Source organism: Erpetoichthys calabaricus, chromosome 11 (assembly GCF_900747795.2).
Source record: "Erpetoichthys calabaricus chromosome 11, fErpCal1.3, whole genome shotgun sequence".
NCBI lineage: Eukaryota > Metazoa > Chordata > Cladistia > Polypteriformes > Polypteridae > Erpetoichthys > Erpetoichthys calabaricus.
Window position 1 is genome coordinate 13,235,154 of NC_041404.2, and position 21,546 is coordinate 13,256,699.

Sequence of the window (21,546 nt, forward strand, 5' to 3'; positions counted from 1 at the left end):
GGGGCGTCCCAGCCGGGCATAGGCCCCGGCCATCCGTCACAAGACCTATGTGTTGTATTGTTGTCATATATGTTGGAATAATTATTGTAAATGATAAAATTCAATGCATTTGTGAAGAATTAAATTGGATTGTATTTTTTTCTTTACATTCGATCCACATTTCTTTTTCTTTCTTTCTTTCTTTCTAATGGAAATTCTCTATTACTATCAGTCAGATGATATGTACACTAAGTGACTGTGTGGTACAGCATGTTACTTCTGGACAGCTATTTGTTATAAATGTGGACAGACACTGTTGTCTGAAAAACTCAGTGTACCTTTCTTGCAAAAGTGGCACCAGTGAGCAATAATATCAGCCTTAACATTTTAAAAAGTACTGAGTGTACTTGTCAGCTTGAGATATCCAGTAGCTCAACAGTCCTGCACTCCTGCACTGATAGTTAATTCAGCTCTCAGTTGTCTTAATAATGGTGACTACTGTCTGAATCGTGAACAGCAGTTAGTGTACCAGGCTGGAAGTGTTGTAGTTTCACAGTTTTCAGTTGTGCCACCTCTTTGCAGACTTTGCATCTTTTCTTGGTGTTCTTATGTCTTCCCTCCGAGACTCCACTTTCTTCTCACAGTTATTAAGCCAATTGGCCTCAGATGATTGGAGGTGCATTTGTGTTAACAGCGGCCTGTCCAGAATTGGCTTCCATCTGGTACTGCTGAGATAGGCTTCAGCTCCCCAAACGTTTGCAATGGAGCTCATGAAATAGATGGGTGGAGGTTTGAATCACAATTTTTAAAAGCATGGAGCTTTTAGACTTTTAAAGCTAATGATGTCTTTAAAAGTTGGCTCTTTCCTTTATACATCGTCAGAGGAGAAAGGAGTACAGTTTACAGTTGAAAGCTATAATGATGAGTTAAGCCACTGATAATGAATAACTCAATAAATAATCTGACATCCTGTCCTACTGCTGCTGGAATTATTTTATTTTTATTTTGGTAGTCCTTCCTGTAACAGATTCTCACAATGCTGAAGTGGTCTGCAAACAATAAACCAGACTGCAGAACACAAGAGCCTGAGAGCAACAAGTAGAAACACTTGGGTAAATGAGAGACACAAAGCAGATTAAAAGCTGATCTCTACACATTGCTGGTTTTCTTGAGGTAATGTAGAAATGAACAGAAGAAGGTTAGGCAGGCATTGTTTTGTGGTTAGCATGACAAGACCTGGCACACTGTGACCCTGATTTGGATTAAAGGGAAGTTGACATTTATTTTTTTAATACATTTAAACAAATCTGAAATTGAATATAGATCAAACATTGCAAACATAAAAATAAACGGCTTAAGGATGAAACAATCCTATTCAAAAAAGTTTTATTTCACTGAATTTGCATGCTGAGAAATTAATATAAAAAATGTTTATTCAACAGCACCATACAGTAGTAGACCGTTACACTGCGGTTTGTGAATTATGGCATAGATCAGTTAAAAATGGTCTCTCAACTCGATTTGCAGTTCTCCTGTTTTATTATTAGACATTGCATACAGAATCATTTTTTTTACACGGGATCCCTTATTTTAAACACATATCGTGAAAACTGTTACTATGGTATGAATAAAATGTTTCTTGTGGAGCAATGCCAGAGTGGAGGCATGCCTAGGGAGCTATGTTAATGGAGATTCCAGAGTCCGATCAGACCTACACAGGGTGTGAAGCTTGTGATGTGTCCCACCCTTGTGAGACCAAGGGCAGCTGCACGGGCAAAGCCGAGTCTGGAAAAGGAAGTGCTGAAAATGAATGCTGAGAAAGACTAGGAGTGTTGGGTGCTGGGAATGTAGCAGAATGACTGACCTTCCTCTCGTTCTGAAAAAGGAAATTCAATTCAAAGTGTTCGACCCAGTGCCCTCCCCTACAAAATGGATCAGAACCTTTAGACATGAAAAGAACACATTTATTTAAATATAAGATATAGGTCATTTTATTGATACAGTACTGACAGTGGCTAGGCTGCTATATACCATTACAAAATGTACAGCTTAAAAATATCTTCTTGATAAGCAGAACACAGGAAAGGTCTAAATTGCCTGCAAACTGCATTATCTGTACAATTTGTGCTTCCGTCCAAAAAATTGCAGATCCGTTAAGGGACATCAAAGTGTACTTCTTAATAGAGTTTATAAGAACTCCCCAATGGAAAACCTTTTAATAGAGAAGACAAGGTCATCTTGTGCTGCAGATTCATAGGACACTTAAAGTTAAATGGCCAAGAACCAACGTGAGCTAACGAAGCCAAGTGGATTAGCCATTTCCATTCTTTATTAAACATTCTAAGTTAAAGTAATATACTGTCATTTTCAAAAGCAACCCTACAAACAATCAGAAAGGTAACATCTTCAAGCCAAAGAAAAAGCCATTAAAAATAAAGTAAAACAGAAGCCCCTCACTGGGGTAGTCTAGGAAGCTGAGATATCTGTCTCTCTCAGCAGTTGCATTCTATTAGGGCCTCTGGGTGGACAGATCTGTCTAAGTGGGTGGCCTTTAAAGTTTTGCTGCAAGACTGAGCAACTCATGCTAACCGTACTGAGTGAGCAGCTTTGGAGGAGCTTGTTCTAGGTCAGGCTACCATTTCACTGGAAGAAGGAAGCTACAGATTTGAGTCCAAAGTACAGGTCACATATTTTCAGATCTCATGAGTACTTGCAACACAGGGAGGTAATCTTTATCTGTCTTTACCTGAAGCTGTAATACTGAGTGCACACCATGTCCATGTAACTTACAATTTGCTATTGTGCAACGATCAAAACACTGCAGTGAAAATTGGTTTCTTTCTTCTTGTCTTTGGGTGCGGATGCTAAATCCCAGAACAGTAAATACAGAGAAATAAAAAAGCTTCCTGACTCTTTGAAAACATTCCAAAAATATATCAAAAGGCACTGGTGAGAACAGCATTCAAATCAGAAATCAACTCGTTTTCCTCTTGATGTTAATTTAACAAGCAGTGGTTGCAGTAAACGTGCCATATTTTAGATTTTGGACCACTTTGAATTGGGGAATTGTTAATGTTGACTCGCATATATCAAGAGCATCATCTCGTTGAGGGGACCGATTTCAGTGTCTGAACAACTCATCAACAACATTCTAGAAATTATACAACTGGAAATTACACAACTGGGTAGGTTATCTTGTCATAATGCGCTGCCATTATCTTGTGCTGTACCCATCTAATGGCTTGATGTTCCTGATATTCTGGGAGGAAGGAGAATAAATGAATCCAAAATCTACAGAAAGCAGAACATGAAGAAAGACATTATGACGATAAGCACATATTGACCATAGTGCCGTTAAGGTCAGCACCAGTGGATCCTTCCTTCATAGACAGCAGCAAATTAATCTGTCTAACCATGGACTTTAGCACCATAAATCCAGCATGTCACCCAGGTCAGAACAATTTGGCCAAAGTGCTTTTAACATCATAATCAATCTGCCTTTATCTTGTGGAGAGCACAAAGTGGATCTCTGCCTAATGGAGAACAGTGACAGTGGGCCAGAGCAGCATGCAAATCAGCACTGATGTATCTGTGTCCCAAAGGCCTACCATGTGCACCAACTCATTTGGAAAGAGGTGTTCTAAACAGATGATGTCCTGAATTCCAGTAATTATTTGTTGATAGTCATTTCCTAATTACCTTGTATCATTTAGCCATTGCTCTACTGACCATTGGACACATGCCTCCACAACTTCAAAATCAGCACTGTTTTGTACACAGCACCTGTTGTAAAGGTCGCCAAGCTTCATCATCTTGCTAGTCAGCTACTTCTGCTTTAGGATAAACGTAATATAAAGTTACAAAGGAGAAATTAGGAGAGAGTTTATATCAAATTAAAATGCAACCAAGTGAGCGTTTATTGCGAAATGCACCAGAGGCTGTGGGAGAGGCCCAGTCTCATAAGTAACTTCGCTCTGCTTCTGGTGTTAGGCAAAAATCCTTCACCTCTGAGCAAAATGCTTTGCAGTCTCCAAGCTGAAATGCCTCTGTGCTCTGGGATGCTGGCATGTCTTTTAATTGCTTCTTCATTAGAATAGTCTTGCTTGCTTTTTTAGTTCATTCCTCTTCCACAAGGCCAAGCGATCAAATTCTGCCATGCTCATCCCAAAAACCTGGTAGAACTCCTCTGGAGACAAATGACGCTGGAAACAAAACATAAGCAGGTTGTGGAAGGTTTGCATTTAAAAGGGTGGATGTGCATATTTACAAACAGGGATATGCTATTTATGAGCATAGACTGGTGCTTATGGCTATAGAAGAACATATCAATAAAGAAATATTTGAGAAGGAATGTGCATATTGGGTTATAGAATGGCTGAGGATCAAGGGGACCTGTGTATACTAAATATTAAATGGCAAAAAAAGAATAATTTCTTCAGTTTTATGTCTGGAGACTTTAGGCCATGGCCCACTGTGCGATTAGGATCGGGTGTCATCGCTGCATCAAAGACTGGAGGGAAGATAATACAGTGTCCTTAAAGATTTGAAATTATATTAGACATGGTTCTGGCACATTTAATAGACAAGGCACTCAGGTGTGCCTGTGAATGAACATTTAGGATGCAGAATGAGATACACTGCTGCTTTACTTAAGTTACTGCCGGCCACCAGTCTGCTTTCCTACTAACCAAATTATAGACACCCAGTACAATGAATGAGCTCAGGGAGATTTAGAGGAACATGGTGCTTTAACACCAGTGGTTTTTGGCATATATTTAAAACAAGGTAGAGAGCAACGGCAAAAGTTCAACCAACACCACACCCAGCTAAGGGCCTGACTTAAAGGGCAAAGATGATAGACCAGACTTTCGATGTGACAGAAATCAGGATGTTACAAATAGGAAGAAAAAACAGAATGTAAGTTGAATAACTTGACAGGTACTGTACATGAATATCAAGATGTGTGAATAGGCAGAATAAATAAAATAAAATGAAATGCATGACAACATCCAATGGTCCATAAAGTCTGCAGTGAAGAAAGGCTTTCCCTGTGAGTGGACTCGACCCACTTTTCCAGCATAAAATGTTGAGCTGAGCTTTATGGTCTCTGTGCAAGCACTTACCTCCAGTCGGGCTCTGTCAACATCCTTTGGTAGTCTGTTACGCCCCCTAGTGGTCACGATTAGCATTTCATATGGGTACACCTTATAAAACAGAAGGTATATGTTATAGCACATTCTCAATTCACATTCAAACAAGCAGTAATAGTCACTATAGAGAAGAAACACACAAAAAGCACAGAGCTGGTTTACAACAAATGCAAGAGGCACATAGTGACAGAAAATCAACTCAAGAGGCACAACACTAATGGCTTTTGTCAGTCAGTAACAAGGCTTTTCTCAGTTCAATTGGGGGACACATGTTGATTGGTGTCTGGCTTGATTCTCATAAGCATGATCTTCAGTCATTTTCACAATTAAGAAAATGATCAACTGACAGATGATGGTAAAACATGCTGCAGTCCAGTTCTCTGAGAGAATAGACCTTAAACTGCCATCTTACCTTGTACTCTGCAGAAAAAGAGAAAAACAAAGGAGAGGAGGACAGGTTAGAATTTACTTAGAAAAAAGTCAATCATGCTGGCTTATAATCAAGTATGACCTCTGTGGAATACTAGTGATGGTATGCAGCACTCCCCCGCTTCAGCCCACATCTCCACCTCTCTTTTTCAGAGCTTTATCATTACTTCTCTCTCTCTTACTGCCTCCATTCATTCACATACTCATCCCTGGCTTTCAATTCCTCAACTGTGCATATCCCTTATAAAGAAAACTGATAGATTCAGTATCAGCATGACATACAAAACTAATATTGCATAGGTGCAAAAAGAATGATAGCACATAAAGGCAAGAAACAGTGAATTAAAATTACGTTTCACAAAAACAATTATCAAAGTTATGATTATTATTATTGTTGCTTTTTCTCTTAGTGCTGAACAAAAAATGAGTAACTGTAGCATTGTGGCCCAGAAGTTACAGCCTCACAGACCCAGAGTCCAGATTTCAAGAACAAGTCCAGAAAGTATTTCAGTTTGCATATTCTCCTTTTATCTAAATTGATTTTGTTACTTTAAGTACACTGGCCTGTCTTGAGCTTGATGCTTTTGTGATAGGTTATATGAAAAGGTTTAGGAAAATAATAATAATAATAATAATAATAATAATAATAATAATAATAATAATAGAAAGGAACTAACAGCTGCATTTATGACGGGCAGCACGGTGGCGCAGTCGTAGCGCTGCTGCCTCGCAGTAAGGAGACCTGGGTTCACTTCCCGGGTCCTTCCTGTGAGCAATTTGCATGTTCTCCCCGTGTCTGCGTGGGTTTACTCCCACAGTCCAAAGACATGCAGGTTAGGTGCATTGGTAATCCTACATTGTCCCTTGTGCATGAAGGTGCACTCTCACATGGACGACCGCACGCTGGACACGTTAATAATAATAATAATTCATTACAATTATATAGCGTTTTTCTCAGTACTCAAAGCACTATCCACACAGGGAGGAACCGGGAAGCAAACCCACAATCTTCCACAGTCTCCTTCCTGCAAAGCAGCAGCACTACCACTGTGCCACTTGTGAGGACGTTGTGCTTTCTATGTTCTTTTTACCGCAACTAAAGATACATGTACTTATATGACAGCATGAACTGCTTGTAGATAAGGTTAGTCTTTTATTTGTGCCAACATATTGCAGTAGTTTTATTAAAAATAAGTGTCGGCCATTGTAAAACCATTCACATGTGAGATGCCCGGGAGCACGGGATTCCCGGGAATGAAATGCGGGATTCCCGAATTCCCGGGAATGGATAAACCCATCTGGGAATGGATTCCCTAATTACAATTATGATGCCAAGTCAAAGGTTGGCTCTTGCCTTGCATCTATACCTCTATTACTCTGAAAATAATAAGTGGACAGCTGGATGAAAAATGATAATAACTAATAATATTACTACTACTTCTACCAAAAATAACAATTACTTATATTACTGATACAACTTATATCATAATTACAGCTATGAATAAAATTAGTGCTATTGCTGCCACTTCAATTATTAATACTTTTAATACCACTAATATCAGCCCAATTCTAATGCACTGGATATGTGAACTTAAGGAATGGAAGGATGTTATGATGGATAATAACTACCACTATTAATATTGATACTGCTGTGGTGACTAACAGTAATGAAACACCATGTATTATCATCATCAACATTTATCTTAATTTACTTATCTTGTGTGATGTGGCAATAAACTTACAAAGAAATCCAGCAGGCAAAGAGAAAAGACCAGAAACCACTTTTGATGGTAAGATACTGTAGTCGTTTGGACACCACACACAAATACAGCCACCATCACCAATACAAGGACATTACAATTCTGTCTATTAATTAGATTTGGATGAAAAAGGAGTACCTGATGGAAACTCAGGTTAAAAGGAGGAAAATGTTAAACACTCCACACAGTAAGAAACTCACTTCTGAATTATTCACCTAGAAAACTACAGCCAGTCTAGAAGAACAACCATGGTTGAAGGCAATGAACAAATGTAGTATTAATAATAATAATAATAATAATAATAATAATAATAATAAAATAATAATAATTACATTTTTGGCTTTTTTCCGGACATTGAAGTGTATGCTTAAATATGGACTGCTGAAGGTATGGACACAAACTTAAAACTGAATATTGAATAATACAGTATATTGTTGCTTTTCCTTTCTCTTTCTGTCACCCTTACTTTCTGTTTCCTTCCAAATTACTATTTTTTCACTGTATCTCTCATGTTCATCTCCTTTCTCCTTTCTCTGGCTCCATATATCTACATTTATTTCCTGGTCCAGTTTTCTCTGCCTCATTGCTGTCATTGTGCTTTGTAGCTCTAGGATGAGCTGAAGTCAACTCCAGAAGCAGCAGAGGTAAATATTAAAGTTTTGCAGCTCCTTTTATGGATGCTGAAACTGCTCTGTTAATCAAGCCTGCCATAAACAAGAGAATCAGCCACCCCATGAAGCACCAGGCACACTGGGGTTTCCATGACAGCAAACCCTAAGTTTATTTGGAGGTTTCTGTTCCAGAGGCTGTCTTGCTGATATCTAGGGCTGCAATCTCCTCTTTCAATGACAATACATTCCTGTATTATTTTAGATCTACATCTGCAACTTGAAAAAGCACCAACTGCTTTAAACAAGAAGACATTTTAAAAAGTGAACTTGGTCACTTGATCACAGTGATCTTCAAAATTAGGAGATGGAGATGGGATAGGGGTCACTCTCCAGAGGAGGTGTCTAGCTCATGCCAAGAAGGGGGCAAAATCATGAACACAGCTAGTCCCATTTGTGAATGTGAATATCCAAATCCTACTAAAAGCTTTACTTGCTGTGGCACACTGTACCTCTCATTCCCCAGTTCACGGCATTGCTGCTGTCATACTGAAAATAATCAGCGGTTTGTGGCTGCAAAACAAGACAAAAAGACAAGAAGTTAGTCATTAGTACGGGATACATAGAGTCTGGTACTTAGTTTATGGTGATATATATAGCCTGAAAACATCCTAAAAGAGGATGGACTCTTACCCTGTGGAGGCCATTCCTCCCATATCCAGGCAAAGAGGCTGATTTGGAGATAAACGAGTCTGGAATGACAATTGAAATACTCCATAACTTGTGAGTGAAAAATGAGCAAAAACGCCTCCTGAAGACACCACAAAGGCCCAAGGGAAAATGTAAGGTGCTGCTTACTTGTGTGCTGCATATCTCATTGATGCTCAAGAGCTTAAATCAATCTTAAATTCATATAATGTCTTTTATGGCTAACACTGTAAATGTCATTATATTTCCATAGTCTTATAGTGCAGGCTATTGGCATGACATCAGTGGGATACAATGAATTGCTGGTTGGATTTTAATCTGTCCCTTTACCATAGTTTTGAACCCTAAAACCTCAGCCACCAGGCCATACTGTCAGTGCTTAATGCATCTATTTTCCCAGTCTGATATGATTAGCCTGGGCCTTCCATTACATACAGTAGCTGCCCATTGTGTGTAGTGTTGTGGCAAACTTCCTGCAGAGGCAGCAGGGAAGAATGAAAAAGAAAAGTTCTGAGAGTTACTCACCATTGTCTGTTCCGTAATAAGAGCGGGGAGCTGCAAAGCAAAAGAGAAAACTGAGTCTGAGGACACTGGGCCAGGGTTCAACATAACATTATCACTCCAGAGACATGCTATTTCAGTGAGGGTGGAGCAGCTGGTAACAGCTGTGTACAGGCTTCCAGCTGGACAAAGCGTGGTGTCCTCTCCAACCCCGCAAACATGCAAAACATCCCCATTTTAAGGGTTAGCCTAACACTTTAGCTGCCAGTTGCACTTTTAAAATTTTACTGTCAATCATTAAAATAATCCACCCCTTCACTATCTGAAGGATATACCCTTTAGCTTGATGAAAATCTCTTGAAGTCAATTAATTTAACATGAATTATACTCAAGATTGTGTTGTTCTGGACACTAGGAAGACATACTGATGCTACATAGGTGTAGCAATAAGAACATCAAGGGTAACACCATAATGGCTAATTCATTTTAGATCTACGCTGTAATATAGCAACCCTAAAGCCTTCAAGCTGGCATCCTTACATCCATTCATGGATGTTTCATATCCAATGCTGTGCAGTGTTTCCTTGCTTCCGCTGCGAGAGTTGCGAGCACTGGCCCATGGGTCATTCATGTAGGGGCCGGATCGGGCCTTCATCTCCTCCTTCAGGATCATCCTGCCTATGCCACTCTGGATCTACAGATCAAAAGAGTAAAAAGTAAGATACACTCCACAATCCTTCCAAGAAATGGGGGCTTTACTAATGACCCAAACCCTGACACTGCACTACTGGTTTACATACTCGGTGGAGGCTGTTGTCCCAGCCATCTTCTTCACCACCTGATGAGTACCTGCGTGCCCTGGGGGCTGCAATCAGAGAGAAAGAGCAAGAGTTAGAATGAGAGAGGAGAAGAAGGAGAAGGAAGGAAAGGAATGACTCAGGCTGGCTTGAAGGATTCCTTACCTTTCGGGGATCCCGAGTATTGGTAGTAGTCACATTCTGACTGGTAGTAATGGTCAGGAGAATAGGCTGAGGGATACTTGGATGACTGGACAATGTCCTCACTGGTCTTGCTTTTCATTGCTGAAAAATCATGATCGTCTGCATAGAATAGACAAGAAAGTGACTTAAGTGATGGACTTTTAAATTTGTAGATTCATCCATTAAGAGAGGATGGCTGGGGTTCTTCGTATCCGGATGTGTGCAAAAAGACCAGAAGATTGTCATCCGAATCCTGCTGGTGACACTGCAGTGGTGTCAGGGTTGAGCAGCCTGTCACTTTTATCTACATTTTGTATTGTATGTACTATAAGACCCTGGGTGCCATTCTGAAGCTAAAGGGGCACATGCCATGTCTTATTGTTGTTGATTTGGTAAAAATCCTGTGAGTTCTTGGAGGCATGCTTTACCTGTTGATATCTCAGCTTGTCTTTTCAGCAACAGACAGTAGTGTGCTACAACAAATTACCAGACGACTTGGACAGCATTATTCCTCCAGTGCCCAAACAAATTCTCTCCTTTCAGAGTTATTTGTAAGATCTTTAAACTTTAAGGAAAATGTGAGTATTTTAGTGTCTTGGACAATATTTGAGTATTAAAATCTTTACATCTTAAAGGCTGCAGAAAAAATTCCTGATATTTATAAGCACATATTTTTAGGTGAAGCATATAGTGGTCACGACTAATGTAATCACCATATAAAAACCTAACAAATAACCAAACTGAACAGGCCAAGGTTTGTCATGTGCCTCTTAAGACACTGGCACTTCAAATAAAATGGGCAAAAGTGATCATAGCAAGGCAAAACAATTGGGAGACAAGGCAGGCAAGTTGGTGTGCAGTATAAGGTTCAAATGGGAAGTGACAAGCGTAAATTAGTTGAGTAAGGCAATCCCAGCTTCAGATCTGTGAATCTTACATAGGAAATGCAGAGGTGGCATTACCAAAAATGAGAAATGTAAGCTCCTGGTGTCAACTACTTATCTGGAAATCCTGATGATGCAGAAATGCATGCTGCCTTGAAATGAATGCTGAGGAGAGACACTGCTGCTCTCATAAACACATACTTAAACATCTTAATCAGAGATGGGCTCACACAACCCCAGTGCAAATAAGGGATGTGAGCAATCTTGCTCAAAGATGCCCATCTCCATTAGGAATGGGTAAACCAAAAGAAACGACACCTCTAGGTAACACACATGCAATTCCAGGCCAGGAAAATGGATTGCATAGTCACCCACAATGCTAGATATCGAGGACCGGTTGATATGAGGACACAAGACACTTGATAGAAAGCCACACTGCCTCAGGGTAATAGAAATTGTCACAGACACTCACAGCACTAAGACACTGGGCACTGGTTGGCACAAGGAGATCAGACTTGACCACAGAGACATACAACTCCAGAACAATGAATACTGATTTTCATAGCCTCTCGCAGCACTAAAATATTAAAAGGTGGCTGGAAAAATAACAGAAGACGTTTGGCATAGAGATATCTTGTTCCAGGTGCAATTGGGACTGGTTGGCATAAACATTTATTGGAAGCTTTTCAATACAAGAACAGATAACCAGTGGCCAAGATATATACAGCTAGAGAATGCTGCGGCATAGCTGGCATTAAAACATACAAGTCTAGTATAACAGGTGCTGCTTGGTACACTGCACCTTCATACAAGGATTCAGATGAAGATACACAGCTCCAGGACAGTGGTAATCGATTTGAACAGAAGCTTTTTATTCCAGAACAATGGGAGTTGGGTGCAACTTAACACACTCAGCTTCAAAGAGGTTAGATATAATGTAGCACTAAATTGTAAAACACACAACAAAAGGACATGAACCTTCGGAACAATTTGAGTGCCTGGTATTGGCAAAGGGAGCAGAGAAGTACTTACAAAAGCATACAGGTGACCAGGATTAGGTGTAGCAGGTGGGCAGAAGGATAAAGGTGAAGGAAAAGAAAACAGAAAGGGCAAGTTATTGACATGCTAGAGTGAGAGGGACAAATGCACAATACACAACAGACAACATGCAAGCTGCTGCCGTGGATCCGTGTATAGACATGTTAATACAGGTTTGCCAGGAGAGGAGGTTTATGGGACAAGGCTTTAAACTTCATTTTGCCCTTGGCTTTTTGTTGTCCTCTATGTGCTGAGATACACTTCTTGACTTAAGTTGTATTGTGGGAATTTGCTTCAGTCGTCACTTAAAATGGAATCTGAACAACTGGCATCTACTTAAGTAATGCAGCCGACACGGACTAAGCTTCTAACCCACAAGCATGAGTGGAATGCCTGATACGAACAGTGCCAATGAATCTCTAAACTTTTTGTGTTTAGATGCACAAACACAAGACAGCAGCTTGGAGTCAAACTTGTATTGCTCTGGCAATTCAGAGAACTTTTGAATGGTGACACTCGGGTGATTGAGTCTTAAACTCTTTGACAAAAAATAATGTTTAATCAAAAGCAGTTGCCATATTTCCATGAAAACTGGTATGGCAGATCAGCATTTACAAGGATGCAAATCATTTTGTTGGCATGTCTGTTATGCTCATTACCACCACTAGAGGGCCACTCATTGAACTTGCCATATAGAAGCGCCAGTCAGACAGGGCCAGATCACGTTTATAACCGGACACATACCGCTTTTATGGCATGCCAAGAATGCCTTGGCAATTAATTCAATAAGGATGACATACACTGACTAGGGGTGGGCAGATCAATATGCTGCACAAATATTGGTCGTACAGTTCTGATGAGGCTGGTGACATTGTTTCATGAAGGTGCTTAATAGGAAATGAGAGGCAGGTTTAGAGAAACAGGACTGTCCACCACATGCAGAAATGTGGTTTCCTTCAGGGATTACCACATAGTGACCTTGCAAGCTCTTGGCTACTTGGCATTGCTAATGGCATTTAGACTGGTATTGGGCTTGAACAGCCTGGTCTTCTGGGATTGGGCCATTTTCAACAATGATACCACTTTCAATTAATTCTGATGACCATCATATTCTTGCATGGAGATGATATTGAAAGTGATACACTCTAAAACAAATTAATACAAAGCCAGAACAGAATATCATAGTATGGAGAGTCATTATTTACAATAAATAGTTGATTCTGCTTCTTTTTAGGAGTAGAGCTGGTTGCCCACACAACAGTGCATCACAGAGATCCTGTCATATGGTCTTTCATGGCAGACCTGCTTGGTGCTTTTCTGTCAAAAATTCGAAACTTTCTTAAACTCTGTGAAGTGCCTTGAGCATGGGAAAGGCACTATATAAATAAAAAATGCATAATAATAATAATAATAATAATAATATATAAAACTATATTTTATCTATATCCCTGGACAGAATTAGCATGTGGGGGACATTCTGCAACAACATCTACAGCCTGCAGCACACCTTCTGTGCAATCATTACCTTCCTGGAGGATCACATTCACAGAATTTTGATGGATGTGTTACTGACTCCATGTCACTACACACCAGCAAGCAAGGAGGATTACATCCGATTATAACATTATGGAAAACTAAATCACTGCTTTCCTTTTGTTTTGGAATGATTTCTTTCTTATCAATGACTTGCTCTGTATGCCAGCTTTTACAATTTCAATCACATCACTAGTATTACAACATAGTGTTTTCAATGTAAGTGCCTGTCATTGCAATATTACAATGGTTAAAAACATTTTAACCAATGCTGCTGCCTGTTATTTCACAATGGAGACTGTTGGCTAATGGCTTGTGCTTTTACTCAAATTAATTCAATTTAGGGATGGAATTGGGGCCATTTCTAGACGTTTGGGGCCTTTAGCAGTAAACCTTTTTTTGGGTTCCCACCCCTCCACTCACCAGCACAGAGACACTATATATATTTAAAAAAAACAATCCACTTGACTGGCCTCAGGGTCCCAACTGGTTACTTAGATTACTCATACTTCAAAAACAGCTCTAGGTCGCACCTTTAAGAAAGAACTGCTGTGTTCCATCATAGGGAGTTATTCAAGCAATTCTCATATTGCCAGAGGCCCCTGCTGTCAGTATGGTTGACATCTCAAAGGCTAATAATGATACGGTGATGAATAAGTTTTGTTTTGAAGTTATGAAAGGCTCAGGATGGCACTCGACCATTCCTGTTCTATTTTTTGTAGAGATACACAAATATACCATCATACATACACCATCATCTGACAGATGAAAATAAACATCGCAATTCTGTTTATACTGAGAAGGGCTAGAGACCCAATCAGGTGTTGCAGCACAAGCCTTCAGAACATTGCTGCCAGCACATACTGGTACAACAAAATGCATGGATGTTGTTATATGTATATATATATATATATACAGTGGTGTGAAAAACTTTTTGCCCCCTTCCTGATTTCTTATTCTTTTGCATGTTTGTCACACAAAATGTTTCTGATCATCAAACACATTTAACCATTAGTCAAATATAACACAAGTAAACACAAAATGCAGTTTGTAAATGGTGGTTTTTATTATTTAGGGAGAAAAAAAAATCCAAACCTACATGGCCCTGTGTGAAAAAGTAATTGCCCCCTGTACCTAATAACTGGTTGGGCCACCCTTAGCAGCAATAACTGCAATCAAGCGTTTGCGATAACTTGCAATGAGTCTTTTACAGCACTCTGGAGGAATTTTGGCCCACTCATCTTTGCAAAATTGTTGTAATTCAGCTTTATTTGAGGGTTTTCTAGCATGAACCGCCTTTTTAAGGTCATGCCATAGCATCTCAATTGGATTCAGGTCAGGACTTTGACTAGGCCACTCCAAAGTCTTCAGTTTGTTTTTCTTCAGCCATTCAGAGGTGGATTTGCTGGTGTGTTTTGGGTCATTGTCCTGTTGCAGCACTCAAGATCGCTTCAGCTTGAGTTGACGAACAGATGGCCGGACATTCTCCTTCAGGATGTTTTGGTAGACAGTAGAATTCATGGTTCCATCTATCACAGCAAGCCTTCCAGGTCCTGAAGCAGCAAAACAACCCCAGACCATCACACTACCACCACCATATTTTACTGTTGGTATGATGTTCTTTTTCTGAAATGCTGTGTTCCTTTTACGCCAGATGTAACGGGACATTTGCCTTCCAAAAAGTTCAACTTTTGACTCATCAGTCCACAAGGTATTTTCCCAAAAGTCTTGGCAATCATTGAGATGTTTCTTAGCAAAATTGAGACGAGCCCTAATGTTCTTTTTGCTTAACAGTGGTTTGCGTCTTGGAAATCTGCCATGCAGGCCGTTTTTGCCCAGTCTCTTTCTTATGGTGGAGTCGTGAACACTGACCTTAATTGAGGCAAGTGAGGCCTGCAGTTCTTTAGACGTTGTCCTGGGGTCTTTTGTGACCTCTCGGATGAGTCGTCTCTGCGCTCTTGGGGTAATTTTGGTCGACCGGCCACTCCTGGGAAGGTTCACCACTGTTCCATGTTTTTGCCATTTGTGGATAATGGCTCTCACTGTGGTTCGCTGGAGTCCCAAAGCTTTAGAAATGGCTTTATAACCTTTACCAGACTGATAGATCTCAATTACTTCTGTTCTCATTTGTTCCTGAATTTCTTTGGATCTTGGCATGATGTCTAGCTTTTGAGGTGCTTTTGGTCTACTTCTCTGTGTCAGGCAGCTCCTATTTAAGTGATTTCTTGATTGAAACAGGTGTGGCAGTAATCAGGCCTGGGGGTGGCAACGGAAATTGAACTCAAGTGTGATACACCACAGTTAGGTTATTTTTTAACAAGGGGGCAATTACTTTTTCACACAGGGCCATGTAGCTTTGGATTTTTTTTCTCCCTAAATAATAAAAACCATCATTTAAAAACTGCATTTTGTGTTTACTTGTGTTATATTTGACTAATGGTTAAATGTGTTTGATGATCAGAAACATTTTGTGTGACAAACATGCAAAAGAATAAGAAATCAGGAAGGGGGCAAATAGTTTTTCACACCACTGTATATATATATATATATATATATATATATATATGGAAGAGAAGGTCTGTGATACGGTTTGCATATTTGCAGTTGGAGATCCACAAAGGGAGAAAAAACGAATCACGTATCATAAAATAGTTTTATTCCTGAGCTTTCAACCCCTGTCAGGGGTCTTCATCAGAGGATAATGCTTAGACTTACAAGAATCAAAGGCAATATATAGCAACACATTCAGTATGGGGGGGGGGTGGGTGGAGGTGACTAAGTCAGTATGATCGGGGGGGGTTGTATAGTTTAATTAAAGTGCATATGTCCTTCTTAAGTTGGCATATGCTGGGTTTATGTCCAAGTGTCTGTTGATGGCGTTTTCATCTGATAGCCAAGACTCGGCCAACTCTCTGGCGCTTTTTGTACTGGCCTTAAATTTTACTTTTTACGTTGTCCCAGTTGAATGTGTGTCCTGTCGATTTGGTATGTGCATATATCAAAGATAGTGCGTCCTTTCTTCTGACGGCGTTGCGATGTTCCTGTACACGTGTTGAGATTTTTTTTTGACGTTTGTCCTATGTATACAGCTGAGCAAGAATTGCATGGAATACTATAAACTGCGTTTCGCGTTTCGGCTGTCGATTTCTTGTTTTTAGCATTAAACAGGACCATGTGCAGATTGTTGGTGGGTTTATGTGCTATTCTGATGCCCCACTTGGTCAGGGTGCGTGCCGTGCCTTCTGACACATTATGGTGATACGGGAGTGAATGCCAGGTGGGGTGGGGGTTCTGATTTACGTCGATTGTATGCTGATTCCTTTGGCGTCTGCTGTGTAGACTCCGATTAATGAATGATTTTGAGTATCCGTTCGAGGTGAAAAGTTGAAACAGATAGCGTCTCTCATTAATTTTAGTTTCCTTGCTATTACAATGCGTGTGGACTCGTTTAAATAATACTTATCAACAGCTAAATAACGACCCAACAAAAACCACACAGAATAAAATAAACTATACTCTGACCAAACTCCGAAATGGTAACCGCCTGGATGTACAGAAGTTTCACAAAATGAAATCCAATGATGCTAACTGCCCGGAATTTTATGGACTCCCAAAAATACACAAAACACCACTGAAATACAGACCAGTGGTTAGCCTAATAGGCGGACCATCATACAACTTGTCAAAAAGACTTTTCCAACTACTTAAACATTTAACGGACGACTCAGATTATTCCGTCAACAGCGCGGAGTCGGCATTACAGCGCTTGAATGACGTATCCATCGCCGAGGACGAGACCATGGTCTCGTTTGATGTTATATCGCTATACACCGTGATCCCGATCCAACTGGCCACAGAAACATTATTAATGAAACTGGATAGTGACCCCACCATAGAGACAAGAACTAAACTGTCCATCAAAGACATAATGCACCTAATATCACTTTGCCAAAAAACGCACTTTCATTTCAACGGCAAGTATTACACACAGAAAGAAGGCATGCCGATGGGATCACCGTTATCTGGACTCCTAGCTGAACTGGTAATGCAACGATTTGAAAACATAGCTTTATCCCAGATTACACCCAAAATTTGGATACGCTATGTAGACGACACATTCATCATATTAAGAAAGAACCAGCTGAATGAATTCTTCAATCATATTAACACAATATTCCCTGCAATCCAGTTCACAATGGAAAAAGAAAACAATCGACACATCAACTTCCTGGACATTTACATCAAAAGAAATAGTGACGCCACCCTGACCACAAGTGTTTACCGCAAACAATGCTACGCAGACAAGATCCTACACTACGCCAGCAACCACCCGGTATCTCATAAACGGAGCTGCGTGAAAACCCTATTTAAACGAGTCCACCCGCATTGTAATACCAAGGAAACAAAAATTAATGAGAGACGCTATCTGTTTCAACTTTTCACCTCGAACGGATACTCAAAATCATTCATTAATCGGAGTCTACACAGCAGACGCCAAAGGAATCAGCATACAATCGACGTAAATCAGAACCCCCACCCCACCTGGCATTCACTCCCGTATCACCATAATGTGTCAGAAGGCACGGCACGCACCCTGACCAAGTGGGGCATCAGAATAGCACATAAACCCACCAACAATCTGCGCATGGTCCTGTTTAATGCTAAAAACAAGAAATCGACAGCCGAAACACGAAACGCAGTTTATAGTATTCCATGCAATTCTTGCTCAGCTGTATACATAGGACAAACGTCAAAAAGAATCTCAACATGTGTACAGGAACATCGCAACGCCGTCAGAAGAAAGGACGCACTATCTTTGATATATGCACATACCAAATCGACAGGACACACATTCAACTGGGACAACGTAAAAGTAAAATTTAAGGCCAGTACAAAAAGTGCCAGAGAGTTGGCCGAGTCTTGGCTATCAGATGAAAACGCCATCAACAGACACTTGGACATAAACCCAGCATATGCCAACTTAAGAAGGACATATACACATTAATTAAACTATACAACCCCCCCCCCCCCCCCTTGATCATACTGACTTAGTCACCTCCACCCACCCCCCACTGAATGTGTTGCTATATATTGCCTTTGATTCTTGTAAGTCTAAGCATTATCCTCTGATGAAGACCCCTGACAGGGGTTGAAAGCTCAGGAATAAAACTATTTTATGATACGTGATTCGTTTTTTCTCCCTTTGTGGATCTCCAACTGCATATATATTATATATATATATATATATATATATATATATATATATATATGGTTGAAATAGTTTATATATATATATATCAGTCCATCTAGATGATGAACATGAACAACTATAAATATATGCTGGATGGACTGGCATCTCTTGGTGAGGTCTCTATTTTGCTCAACATTATGACAGTGGTGGTGCCCATCTGTAAATTTCATTAATTTTGCATTTTGTCAACATGCTAACCTCAGGAACCCCAAGGGGTGCTTGACATTGAATTTGTAGACTACATCACTTGCAGTTACAATGATGGCCAACTTCCACCTTCATTCCTACTGAAAATTACTCCTGATAAATGCTTTGGATTTCATCTGTCTTTTGCTGGTCTGCATTTTTCACAATACAATAAGAATGTCGACATGGACTGAAAGATTATTATCTTGACACATTACAAAATGCCACAACTTGAATAATTAAAAAATGGCAGCAATGACAAAAAACAATGCAGTGTATGTATTCAACGCAAGACAACATAGAGTATATGTTCCACCCTATCCTGTTTGAGGGTCATAAGAGATGATGCATAAACATCTCAGTAGCTGCAAGATCCTTAAGGCACCATTCACTAAATGAATCCCCCCAACTGTCCCATCATGCAAAGAGAAGCTGAGCACTAAGCATTTGGTAAGACACAAAGCGGGAATGCAACTGGAACAAGCAGCTTGAACGATACCATGTCTCTTATAGATGGGAGGTTTCCTGTAGATGTTTGACTCTCCTGAGGCTGTAGACAGAAAGAGAAATAAGTGAAAGACATAGGACAGTGAAGGCGAGGGTAGCCAGGTGTGATGAATATGCAAAGAAAGCAGCAAGCAACCCTAACAAATGGGAAAAACTTGCCAGACAATGCCAAATGCAAGCAATCATGGTACAAGAGATGGGCAATGCCCATTGTCAAATGCGACCTTTTGGAAGCGTGGAAATGAGAGGACACCATTGAATTGTGACAAAGCCCAGTTTGTCCTGTCTTCAACTGCAACATTGTATATTACCTCCATTCATTTTTCTCCCTCTGACTAATACATTATCTAGACCTGGTATACAGAGAGACAGCAAAAGTCCTTATTGAAAAGTAACCATATTCAGTCAGAAAGTGCTAACGAGTATAAAAATAGGAGTGTTAGCAGACAGCCCCCCACCGCCCCCCATTGGCAGGACCAAGCATATTTAGCAGAATGGAAATATGGTGCTCATGAACTGGACAAGCCTCCAGACTATCACATTATTTGAAATGGTAAACTATTATTCTATCCAGACCACACCAACAAGAAATTAAGCCAGTCCAAAAAGGGGGTTCACAACAAGAGCTAAAGACCAGGGGGGCAATAGCCACCAAAGCAATAAGGCTGCATATGTAGACATGACCCCTCTTCGAACCGCCACCTTACCGTGGTGGAGGGGTTTGCGTGTCCCAGTGATCCTAGGAGCTCTGTTGTCCGGGGCTTTATGCCCCTGGTAGGGCCACCCAAGGCAAACTGGTCCTAGGTGAGGGATGAGACAAAGAGCGGTTATACAAACCTCCTATGACGAATAAAAAATTTGGACGGCGTTTTCCCTCGCCCGGACGCGGGTCACCGGGGCCCCCCTCTGGAGCCAGGCCTGGAGGTGGGGCTCGATGGCGAGCGCCTGGTGGCCGGGCTTGCACCCATGGGGCTCGGCCGGGCACAGCCCGAAGAGGCAACGTGGGTCCCCCTTCCCATGGGCTCACCACCTATGGGAGGGGCCATGGAGGTCGGGTGCAGTGTGAGTTGGGTGGTGGCCGAAGGCGGGGACCTTGGCGGTCCGATCCTCGGCTACAGAAGCTGGCTCTTGGGACGTGGAATGTCACCTCTCTGAAGGGGAAGGAGCCTGAGCTTGTGCGTGAGGTTGAGAGGTTCCGGCTAGATATAGTCGGGCTCACCTCGACGCACAGCTTGGACTCCGGAACCAATCTCCTTGAGAGGGGCTGGACTCTCTACCACTCTGGAGTTGCCCCCGGTGAGAGGCGCCGAGCGGGTGTGGGTATACTTATTGCCCCCCGACTTGGAGCCTGTTCATTGGGGTTTACCCCGGTAGACGAGAGGGTAGCCTCCCTCCGCCTTCGGGTGGGGGGACGGGTCCTAACTGTTGTTTGTGCGTATGCGCCGAACAGCAGTTCGGAGTACCCACCCTTTTTGGAGTCCCTGGAGGGTGTGCTAGAGGGGATACCATCTGGGGACTCCCTCGTACTGCTGGGAGACTTCAATGCTCACGTGGGCAATGACAGTGAGACCTGGAAGGGCGTGATTGGGAGGAATGGTCCCCCCGATCTGAACCCGAGAGGTGTTTTGTTATTGGACTTCTGTGCTCGTCACGGATTGTCCATAACGAACACCATGTTCAAGCATAGGGGTGTTCATATGTGCACTTGGCACCAGGACACCCTAGGCCTCAGTTCGATGATCGACTTTGTGGTTGTGTCGTCGGACTTGCGGCCACATGTCTTGGACACTCGGGTGAAGAGAGGGGCGGAGCTATCAACTGATCACCACCTGGTGGTGAGTTGGCTTCGATGGTGGGGGAAGATGCCGGTCAGGCCAGGTAGGCCCAAACGTGTTGTGAGGATCTGCTGGGAACGTCTGGCAGAGCCCCCGTCAGAAGTAGCTTCAACTCCCACCTCCGGCAGAACTTCGACCACATCCCAAGGGAGGTGGGGGACATTGAGTCCGAATGGGCCATGTTCCGTGCCTCTATT

The 21,546-nt window shown here is 41.3% G+C and overlaps 1 protein-coding gene across 6 annotated transcripts in view; it reads right to left on the reverse strand.

The window, feature by feature from the left end:
- Positions 1–1,921: 1,921 nt before the first annotated feature.
- The window catches only part of ablim3 (actin binding LIM protein family, member 3), a 185,609-nt gene continuing 165,984 nt past the window's right edge, over positions 1,922–21,546 (reverse strand). For 2 of the 6 annotated variants that reach the window (XR_007936230.1, XR_007936233.1), the window contains 9 exons: positions 19,507–19,557; positions 10,098–10,235; positions 9,936–10,000; positions 9,676–9,829; positions 9,160–9,189; positions 8,620–8,678; positions 8,439–8,499; positions 5,103–5,549; positions 1,922–4,181 (listed from right to left, as the gene is read on the reverse strand). Coding sequence is in view for 1 of the 6 variants with exons in the window: in XM_028812713.2 (XP_028668546.1) it covers positions 4,068–4,181; positions 5,103–5,183; positions 5,542–5,549; positions 8,439–8,499; positions 8,620–8,678; positions 9,160–9,189; positions 9,676–9,829; positions 9,936–10,000; positions 10,098–10,235; positions 19,507–19,557 (761 nt within the window). In the remaining 5 variants the exon portion in view is untranslated. The remainder of the gene's footprint in view (positions 4,182–5,102; positions 5,550–8,438; positions 8,500–8,619; positions 8,679–9,159; positions 9,190–9,675; positions 9,830–9,935; positions 10,001–10,097; positions 10,236–19,506; positions 19,558–21,546) is intronic. The other 4 variants (XR_007936232.1, XR_007936231.1, XM_028812713.2 and 1 more) reach the window with 3 other exon arrangements.